The sequence below is a fragment of the Sardina pilchardus genome, chromosome 8 (genome assembly GCF_963854185.1).
Source record: "Sardina pilchardus chromosome 8, fSarPil1.1, whole genome shotgun sequence".
Taxonomy (NCBI): domain Eukaryota; kingdom Metazoa; phylum Chordata; class Actinopteri; order Clupeiformes; family Clupeidae; genus Sardina; species Sardina pilchardus.
Window position 1 is genome coordinate 26,550,885 of NC_085001.1, and position 19,985 is coordinate 26,570,869.

Below are 19,985 nucleotides of genomic sequence, written 5' to 3' on the forward strand. Positions count from 1 at the left end.
ATAAACACAAAAACATCAGTCAATTGGTCTGAGCAAACACTGTAACCTGAAAACTGCACTATTTATCTGACACATCAGATGTGCAGTTTGCAGTTGCATTGTTATTTTCCCGAAGGTATTTGCGAATCGAAAGTTTATTGATGTGATGCAACATGAATCCTTTCTATCGGTTTCAACATTTTATTGTACCATTTTGTTTACAGTTTCAGGCCCTAATACATACCACTATATAAGAATTGTTGGAATTACCTCGTGTTCTGAAATTATTCATAGGTCTAATTAGGTGCATTTGACAGTACAACAAATCTGCACCTTTTAGTATGCAAGTTCATGGTACTTTGTTTTACTATTATTGAGTCCACATAAAGGCAGCGTAGCACCGGCCAAACCAGCCAGATTTGGAGTCCCAGTCTTCAGTATTTTACAGATTCTCTTTCGTTCTTTAGAAGAGGTAGTTCATTTCTCTCTGTGCCCCTTTCATTGTGTTTCAAAGGCAGCATTCACTGTCCCTGTTGCTTTTGTTCTCAGAATGCCTTTCCACCCCTAAAAGGGATGAAATAGATTGTCCCACTGAAACTGCTACTGAGCAGTAGATACCATCTGTGAAGGGATGTAGGGGTCGATGTCTGCTTGTGGAGAGGGCAAGAGGTGAGACGAATGGGGCTCACCGGACTGAGATGATTGATACAGATCCAAACCTCCAGAAGAAACTACAGAGAGAAAAATGCAAATCATTGACTTTTGTTCCTTTCTCATCCACATTCTCGTATTGACTTCCTTGACCTGTATACTTCCTTACCTGGTACAGGTGAGTTTGACTGCAGATGCACAGAGTCTTCAGTGATGGGCCCCTCTTGCTCCTCAGGATCTGATGTAAATATCTGGCAAAACCAACAGCAAAATTCAACAGCTTTTAAATGTATGTATGGTTGTAGTCTGTTATAAAAATCTGTCAACACCAATTGGACATTATTCAACAGCTTTTAAATGTACGGTTGTAGGTTGTACGGTCTGAAATCTCTGTACGGGATTGGCTGTACCCATATCTGTCTGTCTGCATATGTAATGAGTATACACACATTATAAACTGTCTGTTTCCCATGGTGTAGAAGCTCTACCTGTCTTACTGCAGTGAGGTTGTAGAGGCCCTACCTGTCTTACTGCAGTGAGGTTGTAGAGGCCCTACCTGTCTTACTGCAGTGAGGTTGTAGAGGCCCTACCTGTCTTACTGCAGTGAGGTTGTAGAAGCCCTACCTGTCTCACAGCAGATAGGTTGGTGTAGAAGCCGTACCTGTCTTACTGCAGTGAGGTTGGTGAGCGTTCCGATGCTGCTGCTGCTGTCTGTGATGACCATGGCCTGGGGCAGCAGGCTCGAGTGGGTGTATGCAGAAAGATCAGACTTGCTGTACACTGCCAGGGAGAGGGAGTATGGATGACAATGTAATACAGTATATGTCATTCTGTGTAGAATTTGTGAGGACATTTCATTGTACTGTGTACGGTTATTCCGCAGAAGTGCAGTAGCTGATTACATTATTGGTCTACTAAAGCTAAAGGAAAAACAACATAGTTAGTTGTTAGTTGTTACAGTAGTTGTTAGCTATAGAGTCATTCTAGTTTTTGTAGAATGACTCTTTAGATCTTTATATTTTATATCTGCTTTGCACTTCTGAGTTTTATGAACTCTTTCACTATTCACAGTTTAAACTGACTTACTCTGTAAAATGGTACAGTACATACTAAGTAAAATGTAATTTTGTATTATAATAAGACTAAGAATTTCATCACTGCCAATGGTACTAACTATTATGTTGTATTATTATTTGTTGTCGAACTAGACACATTACTTCTGGCTGCATACTTCTGGCTGTGGTGATCCTATGTAATGCATTTTCTTACTGTGGCAAGGAAGCTGAGCCATGGTGGCCATGAAAGAACTGGATGCAAGATGCCCTGGAAGCTGCTGGGTGATTGACTGCTGGGAGGATGAATGCAGCTGTTGCTGAAAGGAGATTGGCTGAAGGGTGGTAAACCCGCCCCCTACATTGTTGATGACAGGAACTGTCTGAGGCTGGGCAGAAGCCAGACCTAAAGCGTGTAAACAAAACAAAACACCTCTTCAGACAAAACGTTTTTTTTTCATTAGCAGGGAATTATGGTTCATCACCCTGGAGCAGATGTTCCCAGGTGGAGAAATGTGTTATGTGTTGCATGCTAACACGGTGGACTATAGAGTACTTCGGACAAATGTCTACATGTTGTCAGTGTGTATGCTTGTGAATATGTCTGGTAAGTGTGTGTGTATGTGTCTATCTTTACATTGTGTGTGTGTGTGTGTGTGTGTGTGTGTGTGTGCGCGCGTGCGCGTGCGTGCGTGCGTGCGTGCGTGCGTGCGTGCGTGCGTGCGTGGGCGCGTGTACCAATCAGTAATGACGAGTCCCCCAGACTCATGACGCTGGGCAGTGAGGCCATGATGAGACTCTGGTGGGCGGTGGACGAGCTGGAGACTCCGTGCAGGGAGGTCAAGGTGCTGACCGGCGGGAGAGAGCCTCCCCCTGACACCTGCAGCAGAGAGAGGAAGAGGTTCAGAGAGAGGAAGAGGTTGGTTCCTCGTCCTGGCACACTCTGGGCATCACTTTGGGACCCTTTCTGAAACCAATTACTTCGCCCTCTCCCCAGTCACTGGCACTCTGTTTGCACGTTCACATACTGTAGGGCTCTTCTCATTCGTATTTTTTATCTATCCTCCTCCCTTCCTTCCTTCCTTGGCCCTCCGGCTCGTTCCCACAGAATAATGTGGCGACAACGATGGGATAGTCTATCCAGTGTTCTTTATAGATCAGTGGGAACGAGCCTGAGGACCGAGGATCGAGGACCATGGAGAGACGTTGAGAAGAGCCTCAAGTGTTCTATTCATGGGTTTCATCAGGTCCCTCTCCACAGGTGTATACAATCAAGCACCTAGATTATGAATGCAGACTGCGTGGTGCTTGATTAACACACCTGTGGAAAGGGACCTGATGAAATCTATGAATAGAGGGTCCGCCAAGCAGATGTTGTATAGTAGCCTGCCCACCTCAGGTAAGCAACGAGTGAGTCTATTCGCACTCACCTGTTTGTGATGGTTTGCGTCAAGCAGGTTGTGGCTGGGCTCCAGTTGTTCGGGTGTGGCCAACCGTGCTGATGCTGCGCTATGGCCGTGCTCTCCTCCGCTGCTCCCTCCAGCTCCTCTCACGGACACCAGGCTCTCACAGATCACCGGCTGACCATACTTCAGTCCTTAGGGAGAAGGAGAGAGCAAGGGAGGCACTGAATGAGATGACTGGACGCTGAGGTAAGGAGAGGAAGTGGGTGAGACAGTTTGGTAGCCTGGCTGTCACCAGACTCAAGCTCAGTCTTTTTAGAGTCAGTGCTGTATTTCGACTGCACAAGAGTCATGATCAATGGGCATAGTTCAAATGACTGTGCGCTTGGATAGCCCTTCAGCCAATCAGACCAACAATCCGGGTGCGCCTGGTGGATAAGCCAGTTTGTGATCGATCCCAGAAAGCAGGAGAGATAAATGTACAGGTTTCCAGCCTGAGCTGCAGGGCGAAATCCAATCAGGCTAGGCGTTTTTTACAGTTTGGTGCTGAGGAAGACCTCAGCTCTGACACACACACACACACACACACACACACGTACTGTACCTCCACATGCACACACTCACACACACTATTTAGATTTTTTATTTTTGTTTTATTTTTGTTCTGGTTATTATTTATGCAAAGCACTTTGTAACTATGTTTAGGAAAGCGCTCTATCAATAAAGATTATTATTATCATCATCATTATTATTATATGACAATACAATAACAGTATGGTGAAGGACCAGTGCCAGTGAGTACCTTGCACAGGGCTGGCAGGCAGTGGATGGGCACCGGTGGGTGCTGACTGGCTACTATAGGGCGTGTCCAGGGCCAGTTTGTGGCGGAAGGCCTCTTCTTTGCGGCGGTTGGCGAACCAGTTGTACACCCGCACCTCTGTCACCAGGTTGGAGCCCAAACCGGCCAGCTGAGAGGGAGACACCCCACGCTGTAGACACTCAGCTCTGGCACACACACACACACACACACACACACACACACACACACACACACACACACACGCACACACATATTTTTTAGATTTACAGTACATACATACAACATTATATTTGACAGATTTTATATTTAAGTTGATTTATATTAATGGAGAATAAGATTAAAAGCATTGTTTGCATTAACAGATATTTACAATGTTCCCCACAGTGCCTATGGCCACTTGAAGAAAGACCTGGATGTTTTTTACAGTATGTCATGTTGTCTTTTAGAGAAAGCAAACAAGCCTCTGTCAAACAAGCAAAGTGTGAGACGCTCAAAACCAGTATATTTGACAGATTTGATATTTAAGTTGATTTACTACATATTAATGGAGAATGCATCAATGACAGAAGCTGTCTTCTGTCAAGGAAAATGTACGACACTGAATACCAGACTTCCACTCGATCCCACATCTCACCTGTTGCACTCGTCCACCAGGCCCTCCCTCTCCTCCTTGCTGGGGTTCTTCTGTCGTTCGTAGGCCTGATAGAGGATCTGCTGGGAAGCAGGGCCCCATTTGAACCTGTTCCTTCGCCCTTTCCTGCCCTCCTCTCCCGCCTCCTCCCCTGTCGCCATGCCACGACTCGCATTGGTGAACTCTGCACGGGATTGGTTGAGTTAAACCTTGGAACTCGAGGATAGATTGCACTTTATAAATCCCCAAGGGGGAAATTCATTTGCTACCTGAATTTCATTTTCATCTATCCATTCATACTCATTCAGCATACAGCACACAATCAAAAGTGAGATTCTTATGTACAAGTAACAGACCCCATTGGGACTATAGGACCTTGATCTCTGTCATTTGAGCTAGCAGAGCACAGTGTGAGTTATATTCTGCGCATATTGTTTGTTGGCCTTTAGACTTTCAGTCTCTACAAAGGGTAACTGACCAGTAATGACAACTTTAATTAATTGATGAGACTTCTAATGCTTCTAATGCTTCTAATGACTGATTGTCATTAGAAGCATGGTAAAGAGTCAGTAGATCCACTAGAGAGAGAGATTGAGGGCTTGAGGACAGAGAGAGGAGTTAAAGGAGAATTGCGGTGATTTTTCCACTTGGATCTCGGTTTCTTGAGCTTTTTTCTTGAACAGTTACAGCTACAGTGCTACACTCAGGGGGCATGTTCATGAGCCCCCATGTTCAAGCCCCCGGATTGTAGCACTGAAACTACCTGACAGCTGTGAGGAGTGACACAACTAGGTACTGAACGTGAGAGAGGGAGACAGTTGTGTACTGCAATAGAGAGAAGGAGTGAGTGACACAGTTGTGCACTGGAATAGAGAGAGTGAGAGAGTTATGTACTGCAATAGAGATAGAGTGAGTGAATGAGTGAGACAGTTGTATATTGCAATAGAGTGAGTGAGGGAGGGAAACAGTTGTGTACTGCAATAGAGAGGGGGAGTGAGTGAGTGAGACAGTTGTGGACTGCAATAGAAAAAGTGTGATTGATTGAGTGAGTGAGACAGTTGTGCACCGCAATAAAGAGAGAGAGTGAGACAGTTGTGTAGTGACAAAGAGAGAGGCAGTAGCATGCCAGAAGAGGGAGGTACTCACGCTGATTGATCTCGCACTGCTTCCTGACGTACCAGCTGTATAGTGCGGCGCGCTTCTGGTTCTTCATGGGCGTGCCCTTGTTAAGGTGCTGGGACAGGTGGGACTGGTTCAGGCCTGTGGACTCAACCACCTCCCTCTGGGGAAGGTTGTGCTGCAGCATGTAGCTCTTGACCAGCTTGGCCACTCTCCAGGGGTCCGCTCTAAACACATGCACAAACAGATACATACATGGCTTAGTTATGAATCATGAATGTAAAGACAAGGAAAGACACATTTATTTTCCTCTTGGAGATGAGGGCAAATAATGATTTAATTATATAGTTATTTGTCCTCATATGCACACACTCTCTTGTTCTCTCTCTCTCTCTCTCTCTCTCTCTCTATCACACACACACACACACACACACACACACACACACACATTGCATGTGTCATGCAAACATACTGTGTTAACCCAGGTCCAGCAGAAAGCAAAGCACAATGGCTTTGGTTTATCTTTTGATTCTGACTCTGATAATGAAATTCTTCAATAAACAGTCACATAACATTATCAAAAGTCTGAATTACATACACCTTTCTCTTTGATCAATAAATAAATCATGGTTATTTACAAGTAGGGCCATACAAATTGACAGTATGGGATACAATTTCGACACAGCTGTTTTACTTTTGTCTGAGAATTAAATTGTTCTGTTAAACATGGATAGGAAGGCACAACTAAAACTGTTAATGTCCAAAGTTTTAAGAATTCATATAGTGTTAACAAATAACAGACAGGGTAGTCACAAGGTGTACTAAGCCGTCCTTGCTCTTCAGATCCAAAAAGCAGGCATTTAACAATTCTATCAATGTCTTTGAATTGCACTATTCAGACTATGTTGTAAGAGACAAAACCGAAACCTAAATCTCACAGCAGCGGACATCAACTAACTGTAATTGCTTTTTTAAAAAAATATATATATTTTGATGAATGATGCAGTGTCATAATACTGCTCTCAGTATCACCATTTCATAAGCAATTTCATAGTTCATAGTATGTAAAAACAGGGAAATAGAGGGAGGTTAAAGTAGAGAGAGAGAGAGAAAGAGAGGGAGAGTGTTGAGGTGGCCAATGTTGACACAGAGAGATAAGGGGAATAGACCTAGGGACAAAGTCCAGCTCTGCTTACAGATAATTACACCCATGGACACTTTACAAACAGACACATACACACAGCCACACATACACACACTTTTTAAAACAGCCTCATGCGTTTTCAGGTCAATGCCTCCGTCTGAGCTGTATAACTAATGAAAGAAACACTCCTAGAACTAAGGACCTCACAAAACATCCATTTCCATAATTGATCAAATTACACAAAGCAATTTCTGACCCTTATTAATGTATTATTATTACTATATATTATATATTAACTCATAAAACTGCAGTGAATATGTAAAAAAAATGTCTAAATTAGGGCACAAATGATGCATTTTTTCAGTGCAGATCAAGATGACTCAAAAGAGCTGCTGTGGCAACAATGCTATCTGTCATCCAGTCATATCACCTGTAGTGTACACACGGACACACACATGCACACGCTCTGTGTGCCACTCTGTTAATTTTAACCAGTGGAGGTAGCTGATTTATTAGATAGAAAAAGGCCCGAGAATAATGAATAGGGTGGGTAATTAGTAACTAGAAAAAGGAGGAACCTCTCCTCCATATGAACCCCCAACGCCACATAAGAGAACACAGACACAGTACTGGAGAGCTTCAAGAAGTCGACCAGGGTGAGTAAAATTGAGAAATTGAGGAGGAAGAAGAGATCGAGAAGAAAAATGTAAGGTTTATCAGGTAAAAGATACAGCTGCTTCAGTTAGGTGGAGAGTTGAGACTGTTGGGAGTATTAAGAACAGAAATGACTTTTGATTTCATTAGTCAGAGATGCTGAGAATAGTAAATAACAGATGTAATGATTTCATGTAAAAACTAAGCAAAAGAGATTAAAATGTAGCTGATTAAATGCAGACAATAAAGCTTGTTTCATGCTTAAAAAACACTGCTTTATCTGTTATCTTTGGGTCTCCTATGTCTATGGATGCTCCTCTTTGTGTGTATGTGTTTTTGTCTATCTTTGTGTGGACAATGCAGTCGTCATTTTATCCTTTCGCGCTTAAACGTATGGGAGACTTACTGCAGCAGCTGGTCCACTTCGGCGCGCTGCCTCGCTGCTTCCTCGGGCGGCAGCCGCTCCAGCTCGCGGTAGATGGGAGGGAACTCCTCTCCCTCCTCGGAGCTCTCGCCGTCTCCCTTCTCCGCCTTGTCCACGCCACTGCCGCCGGTTGCCGTGCCTCCAGCTCCGGATCCGGCTCCCGAGGGTGACCTCTCCTGCTCAAGCTCGCTCAGGGCCTGGATCAGTACCTCTCGGGAGAGGCCGGACCCGAGCAGGGACCAGATCAGCTGCTCCTGGAGGGCCGAGAGACGTCCGCCGCCACCACCACCACCACCTCCGCTCTGTCCACCTTCTCTCCTGGCCTCTGCTCCCTCCATTACTTCCTCGGTGTGTCAATGTCTGCCGCGATTACTTACTTACTTTCGAAGTGGAGCTGCTCTTTCTCTGAAGTGGTAAATATGGAAACAACACAGTTGTGGGAATGGGACCTTTGTCTGGTTGTGCTCTGTGACACACACACATACACACACACACACACGTACACAGACACACATACACATGGATGTTGTTACATGCATGCACCCCAGCACACTTTTCACGGACACTCAGACCAACATGCGCTTGGATCTTTCTGCCCTTTTCACCCTGCTTCGACAGTTCAGAGGTCACAGATAAGTGCGCACACATACACACACACACACACTCACACACACAGACACAGATGTACACAATCGAGAGATGAGTAAATAGCTTGATTACAAACACACACACACAGTCCCAAGCTGAAACTCACCTGCGTTCCTGTGTTGCACGGTTTAACTCCGTACATGGGCTCTCAGCTCTGGGGCTAACATGCCTCTATTTTCTGTTAAGCTTTCTATCCTGGTTCTCCTGCTACTGTTCCTGCCCGGTCTACTTCAGTAAACACACCTGCTATTTCGCCGTTCGAGGATATGTTTTTTTTTTTTTTTTACCTTGTTTCCCTTTCACCCCCTCCTCTTGACACACACACGCTCACTCACACACATACACACACACACACACACACACACACACTCTCTCTCTCTCTCTCTCTCCCTCTCACATTTTGAACTTTGCCCCCTTCTGCCGCTATTCCTCAATCTGGACAAAGTCCAGTGTAGCTCAATTCTTTTAAAGGAAATAAACACATGGACTTGTTCTGTGCACATCCTATTCTCTCTCTCTCTCTCTTCCTCTCTTTCTCTCTCCTCAAAGAAATGCAAATAAAAAAACGAAATAAATCGAAATAAATCTTTAGAATGGGTCCTACCACTTGTACTTTCAGAAAAGTTACTTTTGATAGCCTGGCCCCAGACTGGTCGTACTTACACTACTGAAACTGAAAGGTCACTTGATCAAATGTGATTTTAAATACAAGATTATATCACTGTCAAAAAAGGTAAGGATATCAAGATTGTGTTGTCTGTGTCTTATATTTTGATAAAAAAAGAGAGAATTGCATCATGAATATTATGTGTTGAGACTACCAAATCTAATCAGTGTGTACTGGCAAATGACAAGTATACTCACATCTACTGTAATTTCCTGTATATTAGCCGCATTGTGTATAAGCCACAGAGTTTTATGCAAGTTAAAATAAGCAAAACCATATTAAAACCATGCTAACTGCCCCTGTGTATTAACCTCATAGCTGAAGAAATTTAGCTAAATCAATGTATAAGCCACAGCTAATAGTCGGGAGATTACGGGAGATTTTAAATTTAGAATATGCCAATGTGCAGTTATATCTAATAGACGAGTATATAGTGACAATTGTACATACACTGCATGATAGCTGAAATTTGACTAAAGCTCAAAAATCACATCTGGTACCACACGCTGCTGGTACAGTTCATGTTTATTCAACTCAGGCAGGTTAGCTGATGGCAATATTGACACTTGGGACGGTAAATACAAATACATGACATAAGGAAGGAGGATATCACACAATACAAGCAGGATGCAAAATGGCTACATCACAAATAGTGTCACAAAATAGATTTCTGCTTGAAATTATTGTAACAAAGCATACTGAAGAATTCTTCAGCAGGAAAGTGGTAGTAATTAACATTATTTCATTAAAATGTGGTTTTTAAATGTTATAATTTTAAATATAGTTTAAATACAGTTATATCTACTGTACTAGCAACATTATTACACCAGCTTAATCGACCAATGACAGTGCTCTCAGTCACATGATTTACAAAAAGTGGGCACATTAAAATACTGGTTTGCACAGACACACCACAGTGAGTCATACAACATTTCTGTGAAGAAGAAGCGAGCGACTCAGAAAAGCCTTGAAACGGAACACTTTTCAGACAAAACATGTGAGTACAGTTCGGATAGCCTACCGACATTTTCTTACAGGATACAAAATCCTTCCATTTATAAAATCTCTGCTTAGTTGCGACCTGTAAATTCTCCCATATCATCAAGTGAGAAACCCTTATTAACACTGGTGCATGTGGAACTGAGATGAAACACGTAAACAACATTCCAGTGAAGTTGTGTGGTGCATATCTGCATGTAGGATGCATATTTCAATTTCTTCTTAGCCAAATACCTGGACATTTTCAAAATATACTATTTTATCATATATTCTTTCATTTTTTCAAGATTTGTGTGTCCTTCAGTACTTCCACTGCTTTCTGCTAAAAACATTGACCTTACCAGGCCTACAGTCTACAGTATGTACACAGAAAGTTTGTTGTACTTACAGGGCACTTAGAGATGTGTGAAAATATATCAAATGTGGTGTTATTGCTTTACTGTAACAACTGCATATAAATGACTCACCTGAGGATACACCAGTATGCATCAAAGAAATTGGAGCTTCTAGGGCTATAACAGTCAATATGCAGAACATGTGTTTCTGACTAACCACCTACATACAGTATGTTGTTCAACTATTCTAATGTTCAACTGATAACCAAGTCTAAGGGGGTAAAAAAACGGTATTGTATTATGTGTTCATGCAGTTTTGCAGTCGGATAGAAACAGTGTTTTATAAGTCAGTGAGTCAGTAACAGAGGCATGCAAACTTGTCTTCATGTGACTTCATGACTATGCTATGACTCATTATGATACTGTATGTGTCACACCATTATCAAAACAAAGCCACACCCAAATAAAGAAAAAACTAAAATTGGAGGGAAATGAGGACAAGAAGAACATAGCGCCCCCCCCCCCCCCCCCCCCCCACACACACACACCCATATGCACTATACTGTAGGCGAAGGAACTGACAATTTTACTGCATTCTTTACATTAGCGATCATTTGCATGTGACAAGTAAACATCCTTGTATCCTTGTAAACATTTAACAAGCAGAACCCTTTGTCTTCTCAGCGTCTCACAACTGAGTGTGCAAGAACAGGACAGTGTCAGATGCTCAGTATGCACAGGAACCTGAAGGACCCAGTCTCCACCCTCTGTGGACACAGCTACTGCAGGCAGTGCAAGATGCAATCTAAACATGCAGAAGGACACTATGGTTGTCCAACTTGTAAGAAAAGATGGAAGACACAGCCTAAAATAAACACAGACTCACCCATATCAAAACAACCCCAACTAGCAAACTCTAGCTCAGCATGTGAGCAGCTCTCGTGTGATTTCTGCCCAGTGAAAAAGCTCAGAGCTGTTAAGTTCTGTCTGATGTGCACTGCTCTGTATTGCGAGACCCACGCCATCCAGCACTACACTGTCCCAGCGCTGCAACGACATAGACTGGTGGAGCCAATGGACCACCTGGAGCAGATGATCTGCCAAGACCACCAGAGAGCGCTAGAGATGTTCTGTAGGACTGACCAGATCTCCATATGTAGCTTGTGTGCGGTGCTGAAACACCAGCATCATGACATCATGATTGAGAATCCCAAACAGGTATAAGTCCAAACGTCATACAAGTTAAACAAAGGAAGGGGTTACTGAGTGCTCTAATTGTCTTATGTCCAGGTAAGGGGTGCACTTGGAGTTATTCCATTAAGGCAGCTTCCATAAAATATTCATACCGAAGGCACTCTCATGAGTCAAAGGATGTATCGTTTAAAAACCCTATATTGAGCCCATAGTAAAAAACACCAATCATATACAGTGAGGAGCACATGTATTTGATACCCTGCTAAAACAGGAATATAAAATCATCATTTGACAATTGATCTTAATGCCTTAACTCAAAAAATTAGTACAAATCAAACCGCCAAGGACACCAATTTTCTTTGTGATTGAAGAATGTATCGTAAATAGATAAATGTTTTCCTTAAATGCTAGGGGAAGGAAGTATTTGACCCCCTATGTAACCCTATGGGAATTTAACACATAGGGTTAACATAGGGGCAGGCAGATTTTTATTTTTAAAGGCCAGCTATTTCATGGATCTAGGATATTATGCATCCCGATAAATTTCCCTTGGCCTTTGAAATTAAAATAGCCCCACATCATCACATACCCTTCACCATAGCTAGAGATTGGCATGGTGCTTTTTCCAGTAGGCCTATTAGCCTGTTTGATTTGCATTGAGCTCAATGAGCATCAAACAGGCTAATAGGCCTACTGGAAAAAGCACCATGCCAATCTCTAGCTATGGTAAAGGGTATGTAATGATGTGGGGCTATCTTAATTCCAACGGCCAAGGGAACTTTATCAGGATGCATAATATCCTGAATCCATAAAATAGCTGGCCTTAAAAAATAAAAATCTGCCCGCCCCTATGTTAACCCTATGTGTTGAATTCCCATAGGGTTACATTGGGGGTCAAATACTTACTTCCCCCTAGCATTTAGGAAGAACATTTATTTATTTACGAAACATTCTTCCATCACAAAGAAAATTGGCGTACTTAGCGGTTTTATTTTTACTCAATTTTTGAATTAAGACATTAAGATCAATTGTCAAATGACGATTTTATATTCCTCTTTTTAGGCAACTTTAGCATGGTATCAAATACATTTTCTCCTCACTGTACAAGTATTTGGATGAATTTTTGTAATACTTTGATTGTGTAATTTCAGATCCATTTGGGTGATGTACAGAGGCAAATTGACTAAATTTGTGTCACTGTCCAAATACATATGGACCTAATTGTGAATACTGTAGCTGTATCTGAAATTCTATATTTTAATAATACAGTATACTTGCATAAGCCCGACGAGGCTTGTTTTTATTTAGTCTTATTGAAATCTTTTTGGATTTTCTTTTCACCACCAAAAAGTCAAACGGTCCATGGCCAGGTGTATCCACGGCGTTGTGCAGAAAAGCCTCTAGAGTGGACACAGCGGTGGAGAACCGTGAGCTGAGGATGGAAAATAGACTGCATCGGGAGATCATCATGCAACTGAGGAAAGTAAAAGCCAGCCAAAAAAACAAAGAGGCAATGCGTGAGAAAAAACACGCAGAGGAGACACGGCAGATGGAAGAGCACATGTCCACACTGGAGACAGGAAATGCAAAGCTAAAGAAACACAACAACAAACTGAGGAGAAAAATGTCCAAGCTTAAAAAACACATTCATTTGAAAAAAGACGAGAGACCCCTGGTGGCTATAATCAAACACCAACGCAGACATGCTTTTCCTGGTGAGACTCATTTGTTCTTACAAAGACATTTCGGTAACACTTTACATTACAGATCAGTAATAAGTGGGTAATGTTATGGTAATATATGCAATTTCATGGTAATAATATTTTTAAACCACATATTACAAATACTTAATGTGTAATTTCTAGACAATTACTGTGTAATTACCATACAACAACAATGCAAATAACTTGGGTAAAATAAAATGGTAATAATTGCAGTAAATATGTACTTACCAAAGTAATAAATATTTAGGATTTATTTTATTGTGACATAATATTTCTGTAATTATACCAACATGATGGTGCTATATGAAGGACTAAATTACAAAGTAACTTTTAAGTGTTATGGCACAATAACACAATGGTCAAAGTTTTTGTGGTAGTTAGTTTGATGGTAAAATGTGACCTGTTATCAGTTATTATGATGAAATAAGTAAGGTAATTTCACAATAACTATATGGTATCAGGGCTGTAAAATACTGTTTTGTCTTTTCGAAAGGATTTCAACAACTCCCCACCGTACAGAAAACCTTTCGAAAAGACAAAACAGTATTTTACAGCCCTGATACCATATAGTTATTGTGAAATTACCTCATTTAATTCATCATAACAATAGATAACAGGTCACCTATTATGTCACAATAAGTAAATCCTAAAGACGTATTGCTTCGGTAAGTACATATTTACAGCAGTTATTACCATTTTATTTTACCCTTAAACCCAAGTTATTTGCATTGTTGTTGTATAATAATTGCACAGTAATTGCCTAGAAATTACACATTAATTATTTGTAATATGTGGTTTAAAAATATTATTACCATTAAATTGCATACATATTACCATAACATTACCCACTTATTACCGATCTCTAATGTAAAGTGTTACCGATATTTCCTTCTCCTGTTTGAAGCTTGTGCATCATTTTATGATTTGACATAATAAAATGATCTGTAAATGTATGACCTCCGCCTGGAGGTTATGTTTTTGGTGTGGTTTGTCTGTCTGTCTGTATCCAGGATTACACGAAACGAAAAGCTTGTATTCCAAACTTTCCTTGGTGGAAAAGTGTAGCGTGGTCCAAGGACAAATCTTTACCATTTTGAAACCGATCTGACACATGAGTCAACTGTAGCGATTTAGTTTTGCAGTTTTGCTACTGCTGCACCATATGCCATTCATATTTGCCCTCTAGTGTTCAAACCAAGGAAGTGCAGTTCTTTGTGGATGGCTTACCCCAAAAGAGTGCCTTTGGAGTTCATGAAATAGAAATTCTATAAAATGTAATGAATGAATTAATGCAACACTGTATTCATCTTTTTCAAATCAAACTGATTGCGTAAAAGTGATGTTCCTGTCATACAGTGTTTATGAACATACATAGAAAAAAATATATACACTGATCTTGACTAAACCTTCATAGACCAGAGCCATTTGGTCTCAGTCGAGGACTGTGCTTGAGTTTAAACATCTGTTGAAACTTGCTTGCATTGTAACTTTTTAAGATGTTATATAATTTCTAAGAAAACAAAGCACAACATCCTGTACAATTCATTTCTTTGTGTGTACTGTTCTCAGCTAGGGTGACTTTGGACTTCTACACAGCCCACAGACGACTAATTCTGTCTGACGATAAGAGGAATGTGAAGCTATCTGGGTGTGCTCGGAGATCCCATAACCAACAGCATGGACTAGGTGGGCAGCCCTTCGTGCTGGGCAGAAAAGGCTTCACCTCTGGACGTCGTTTTTGGCAAGTGGGTGTGAATAACCGGTGGACAATTGGAGTCACAAGAGCCTCCGCTCAGAGGACGGAGAGTGTCAGCTTCTATCCTCATCATGGCTACTGGTGCCTGAGTTGCTGGATGCAATTTTTGGCGCTCACATCCCCCATACACCGTCTCCCTAAGGATTCAGTGCCCAGAGAACTGGGCATTTGTCTGGATGTGGATGAGAAGTGGGTGTCATTCTATAATGCTGAATCAAAGGCTCACATTTATACCTTCACTAACATGGATTTCAGAGAAGGTGAAGAGATCTACCCTGTGTTCTGCACACAGGACGAAGAAGAGCAAGAGATTAAAATAAGAAGACAACCCATTCTACCCTGTCCAATATTTGTTTCAGATCAAAAGATGGTCCAAACTGGCGAAGCTGGGAACAAATTTGTACAAACAGGCATTCAAACACTAGCCACACAGAAATCCACTATATGAACTACATGTGTTATAGTTGCACTGTACAGGGATTTCACTGAATCCAGTACTTCCCTTGAACTTGGCCACTAACTTCATCTATTTTATATGACACAGTATGCAGGAAATAAGTAGCAAATAAGGTCTGTCATTAGTATCCATATACATAATATTGTTTAAGAGAAGTCATATTAGTGGAATGAGCAATTAGTGGCTTGTATTGTTAATGGCATGTATTGAGAATGAGTTTTGGTAGTTGAAAAAAGGTAGCCTAACTAATAACCTGCAAAATATGCTTGATATGTCTTGGGAACAACTGTCTGCATTTCTATTATGATACATTTCAGCAAATTAGGTCTCTAGCTGATGGCCTAGCTAACATGTTTAATAGCTATTTTAAATGTAGAATTGTACGAATTGATATGTTCTCTACTTTTGAGATGCAGCTTTTTCAGATTAAAGGAACCCTATGTAAGAAATGTATTTAAATTATTCATAAAATGGCCCTGAATGTCACTAGACATTAAGAACTCATGCTCATTTCAAATACTTATATCACTGCCAAGTCCGGCCAAGATATTGTCATTTAAAAGTTGCAGCCCTAAACTGTGTTTTGATCTGATGCGCCACCCTAGACTTATCTACTAATCACAAAGTCAGTAGTGTTTTGGCATCCGGGTTGCTAGCTCTCCTAGTTACCACAGCTAAATAAACGTGTCAGATAAACAATGTCTAACGTTGTGAAACCTAAAATACCTCGTTATGAATCTGAAATAGGCCTACATCCGAAAGAAAACAAGGACTTGTAGAGGCGATTGAGAAGGCTGAAAACGGAGAAGAATTTGAAGACAGACGTCAATGTTGTTAATTTGTTCTTGGACAGCTAAGATTCATCAGTTTGGCTAACTTACTTGTAATGTAAATGGACATTTCAAATATTCATGACAGTCTAACAGTATGCATGATCTAATAAGTTATGCATGATCATGCAAAGTAACGTTATGTTAGCGCATCTGGGGGAGGTGGGTCATCAAATAAAAAAGGTAGGCTAAGGAATTGTTTGGGAAAACAACATTAACACTTGCCATTGACAGCTGTAGCAGCCTAGCCTGGATGCCAGACCGAAGTTTAGCCCCGCCTACATCCTTTTTCTGCAGGGAACTTCGGTCTGGCACTGCTCCGTTCAGCTGCTACTATTCGAGATACAGATCTGTTCGGACCAATCACATTGTCAGGGCGGGCTTTACGTGATGATTGACAGATGAACAGCAGTGACGTTCACGGCTGCATGCGTCCTCGCTCGACGAGTTGGGTGAGACCATGTTGGCTTAGGTTGATTTTGATTGCAACAGAAACGCTATGGCTATGAATGCATAATTTGTTCATGCAGTTTGGCTTTTCGTTTATCTTAGCTATTGAAACTATTGAGGTTTTTATCACGGATTCACACAACTATTTCTGAACACTTAGACCAACGTGGATATGTGGGAAAAATTCAGTTTCACTTTCACCAAGTTAAAACACCATGTTTGGGTGATGTTGTTCCCGTTTGTTATGTTTGCTCGTTGGGTTAACAACACACTTCCCCAGTTGTTCATTGCATACAGTTTTAAGGAATTATTTTTAAAAACGAAGGAGGATGTTTTCCCTACCCTGCTACATATTTCGTTGTCTTTGATTTTGCTATCGGTGTTGTACAAGATAGATACTGACAGCCAATAACTTATTCTGTTTGGTTTGGTCTATCCAATGAGTACATCCCCCCGCCCTGTATCGGTTGAATCACGTCCCATAATCGCAGCTGAATGGAGCAGTTTCAGACTCATATTCTGACAAGAATTGAGTATGACGTCGTCAGGCTAGTAGCAGCCTACATTCCTGCTGGATCCTGCAGCTAGCTGCACCGCGACTCAGAGGGGAGGGGGAGGCGATACACCGCTCTACAGTATTTTGAAAGTAATTGCAGCACTAGTTTTGGCTAAAATCTTACATACTGTTCCTTTAATGTTCCTGTCCCTGTCCTTTGTGCACCAGTGTACAGGTCTTCTAAAATGAATAGTGCTATCATTCAAGAGTTTTCTAAGCTTTTGGCTACAGGTTCTGATATGTTAACATTCATATTAGCTGCCCAGTAAAACTTATGGTTAATGACTTTTTTTATGCCAACTGGACTCTTTTCATTTTATCCAATCTGTTTTGCTTGACTGACCAGTTTTATCGTATCAAACTCAGTATCATGAGTTTGTGTGAGCACTGTCTCACCTTTGATGTACAGCATAGCTTAGCTGCAGCTCAACACCACCACAGCTACCTTTCCTTTCTTCTAAATATTGATGCACAAAAGGCCCTTTTATCTGTGTATCTCTGCATCGTTTGGTTCTACCGGCCACCGGTCAACTGCTGCACTTAGTTACCCAGGACTTACTTTCGGAAATGTTGATGCACAGTGGAACGCAGCTGAAATGACCGTCTTTTCTGCAGACCACTCTAAAACGTTGGTGTGAGGAAAGGCGCTGAATAAATGGCATCCTTGGCCCAGGCTCGTTGGTCTAGGGGTATGATTCTCGCTTCGGGTGCGAGAGGTCCCGGGTTCAACTCCCGGACGAGCCCTTCTTTCACAAAGAAATGCCAGACTTTACAGAAAAAAATCCACTCTAACGAAATAAACGACAACCACTCTCTGTTGTTAGCCATTGCAGGAAAAGAGCCCATTTTGGAAAACTTTTTTGACTTACTCAGGAATGCAAGGGGTCGACACAAAATAAAACCCATTGCAGCACTCAGCGGCTCGTTGGTCTAGGGGTATGATTCTCGCTTTGGGTGCGAGAGGTCCCGGCTTCAAATCCCGGACAAGCCCGTAAGCTAGACAGGTAAACTCCTTTGAAATGTGTCCTTTTTCAAGTCCCGTCAGTGGTGGAGAAAATTGCACGTTTTTTTTTTTTTTTCAGCTGAAGTCACACTCTGTCGGGTCTCGTTGGTCTAGGGGTATGATTCTCGCTTAGAGTGCGAGAGGTCCCGGGTTCAAATCCCGGATGAGCCCGTCGCCAAGCAATGTTTTGTCAGTATCCTTTCAGCTAAATATTGATGCACAAAATGCTCGACATAAGCATTTGAGCAAGCTGGCTCGTTGGTCTAGGGGTATGATTCTCGCTTCGGGTGCGAGAGGTCCCGGGTTCAACTCCCGGACGAGCCCTTCTTTCACAAAGAAATGCCAGACTTTACAGAAAAAAATCCACTCTAACGAAATAAACGACGACCACCCTCTGTTGTTAGCCATTGCAGGAAAAGAGCCCATTCTGGAAAACTTTTTTGACTTACTCAGGAATGCAAGGGGTCCACACAAAATAAAACCCATTGCAGCACTCAGCGGCTCGTTGGTCTAGGGGTATGATTCTCGCTTTGGGTGCGAGACGTCCCGGGTTCAAATCCCGGACGAGCCCGTTTGTGCTTTCTCCCCAATTTATTGTGGGCCTCACCGCCAAACGCTTGTGTCCTGTAGAGAATTAGCCTCGGTTGGATGTTCCTTTTCATCACACAAAACTGTTCAATTGCGGCTCGTTGGTCTAGGGGTATGATTCTCGCTTTGGGTGCGAGAGGTCCCGGGTTCAAATCCCGGACGAGCCCGTAAGCTAGAGAGGTAAACTCTTTTGAAATGTGTCCTTTTTCATGTCCCGTCAGTGGTGGAGAAAATTGCACGGTTTTTTTTTTTCAGCTGAAGTCCCACTCTGACGGGGCTCGTTGGTCTAGGGGTATGATTCTCGCTTAGGGTGCGAGAGGTCCCGGGTTCAAATCCCGGACGAGCCCTTTATTCTGTGAAACTCTGCATCGTTTGGTTCTACCGGCCACCGGTCAACTGCTGCACTTAGTTACCCAGGACTTACTTTCGGAAATGTTGATGCACAGTGGAACGCAGCTGAAATGACCGTCTTTTCTGCAGACCACTCTAAAACGTTGGTGTGAGGAAAGGCGCTGAATAAATGGCATCCTTAGCCCAGGCTCGTTGGTCTAGGGCAGGGGTCGGCAACCCAAAATGTTCAAAGAGCCATTTTGGACCAAAAAAACAAAAAACAAATCTGTCTGGAGCCGCAAAAAATGAAAAGCCTTATGTAAGCCTTATATGAAGGTAACACAGGCTGTAAGTGTATATTATCTATAATAGCCTACTATCAAAATGACTAAGTAGGCTACAACGAGGCTACATAAAGAACTTTCATGATTAAATGTTTTTTCCCTACAGCGCATCTCGGAGAGAATGACACACCACGTGACTACTCCGCTGGTGCTTTAAGTTCAACTTCGTGTAATCACCGTCCGTGAACCGTTGTTTTCCACGTTTTAATATCTCTCAGGTTGCAACA

General features: G+C 42.1%; 2 protein-coding genes and 5 non-coding genes across 8 annotated transcripts; 6 read left to right on the forward strand and 1 right to left on the reverse strand.

Annotated features, from left to right (window-relative positions):
- Nucleotides 1-4: 4 nt before the first annotated feature.
- On the reverse strand, nt 5-8,871 carry hnf1a (HNF1 homeobox a). Of its 2 annotated transcripts, XM_062543431.1 has the most exons (11): nt 8,632-8,871; nt 7,860-8,282; nt 5,683-5,882; nt 4,540-4,720; nt 3,888-4,090; nt 3,113-3,279; nt 2,421-2,562; nt 1,900-2,088; nt 1,292-1,410; nt 800-881; nt 6-710 (listed from the first exon to the last, which is right to left on the reverse strand). In XM_062543431.1, exons 2-11 carry the CDS (start codon nt 8,213-8,215, stop codon nt 580-582), a joined length of 1,770 nt encoding a protein of 589 aa, XP_062399415.1. In that variant the 5' UTR covers nt 8,216-8,282; nt 8,632-8,871; the 3' UTR covers nt 6-579. The 2 variants fall into 2 exon arrangements, with proteins under 2 accessions (XP_062399416.1, XP_062399415.1); XM_062543432.1 differs by lacking the exon at nt 8,632-8,871 and having other exon boundaries at nt 5-710; nt 7,860-8,593.
- A 993-nt stretch (nt 8,872-9,864) lies between these two features.
- Nucleotides 9,865-16,106, forward strand: LOC134089114 (E3 ubiquitin-protein ligase TRIM39-like). The gene is made up of 4 exons (XM_062543437.1): nt 9,865-10,189; nt 11,211-11,744; nt 13,072-13,435; nt 15,014-16,106. Exons 2-4 carry the CDS (start codon nt 11,250-11,252, stop codon nt 15,646-15,648), a joined length of 1,494 nt encoding a protein of 497 aa, XP_062399421.1. The 5' UTR covers nt 9,865-10,189; nt 11,211-11,249; the 3' UTR covers nt 15,649-16,106.
- A 2,059-nt stretch (nt 16,107-18,165) lies between these two features.
- Nucleotides 18,166-18,237, forward strand: trnap-cgg (transfer RNA proline (anticodon CGG)). Its single transcript has one exon. It is a non-coding gene; the product is annotated as a tRNA-Pro (tRNA).
- A 357-nt stretch (nt 18,238-18,594) lies between these two features.
- Nucleotides 18,595-18,667, forward strand: trnas-aga (transfer RNA serine (anticodon AGA)). The gene has a single exon. It is a non-coding gene; the product is annotated as a tRNA-Ser (tRNA).
- Nucleotides 18,668-18,748: 81 nt separating this feature from the next.
- On the forward strand, nt 18,749-18,820 carry trnap-cgg (transfer RNA proline (anticodon CGG)). Its single transcript has one exon. It is a non-coding gene; the product is annotated as a tRNA-Pro (tRNA).
- Nucleotides 18,821-19,179: 359 nt separating this feature from the next.
- On the forward strand, nt 19,180-19,251 carry trnap-ugg (transfer RNA proline (anticodon UGG)). Its single transcript has one exon. It is a non-coding gene; the product is annotated as a tRNA-Pro (tRNA).
- Nucleotides 19,252-19,359: 108 nt separating this feature from the next.
- Nucleotides 19,360-19,431, forward strand: trnap-agg (transfer RNA proline (anticodon AGG)). Its single transcript has one exon. It is a non-coding gene; the product is annotated as a tRNA-Pro (tRNA).
- The last annotated feature ends 554 nt before the right edge of the window (nt 19,432-19,985 follow it).

What these genes read in the sequence shown, in the direction of transcription:
- LOC134089114 (XM_062543437.1), top strand. Translation starts at nt 11,250, where the DNA reads ATGCTCAGTATGCACAGGAACCTGAAGGACCCAGTCTCCACCCTCTGT. An exon ending in TGATTGAGAATCCCAAACAG is followed by an intron (nt 11,745 to 13,071) that starts GTATAAGTCCAA and finishes ACCACCAAAAAG; the next exon opens with TCAAACGGTCCATGGCCAGG. An exon ending in ACGCAGACATGCTTTTCCTG is followed by an intron (nt 13,436 to 15,013) that starts GTGAGACTCATT and finishes TACTGTTCTCAG; the next exon opens with CTAGGGTGACTTTGGACTTC.
- hnf1a (XM_062543432.1), bottom strand. Translation starts at nt 8,215, where the DNA reads ATGGAGGGAGCAGAGGCCAGGAGAGAAGGTGGACAGAGCGGAGGTGGT. An exon ending in GAAGTGGACCAGCTGCTGCA is followed by an intron (nt 5,883 to 7,859) that starts GTAAGTCTCCCA and finishes GCATGTGTTTAG; the next exon opens with AGCGGACCCCTGGAGAGTGG. An exon ending in GCCTGCCAGCCCTGTGCAAG is followed by an intron (nt 3,280 to 3,887) that starts GTACTCACTGGC and finishes CTTCTCCCTAAG; the next exon opens with GACTGAAGTATGGTCAGCCG.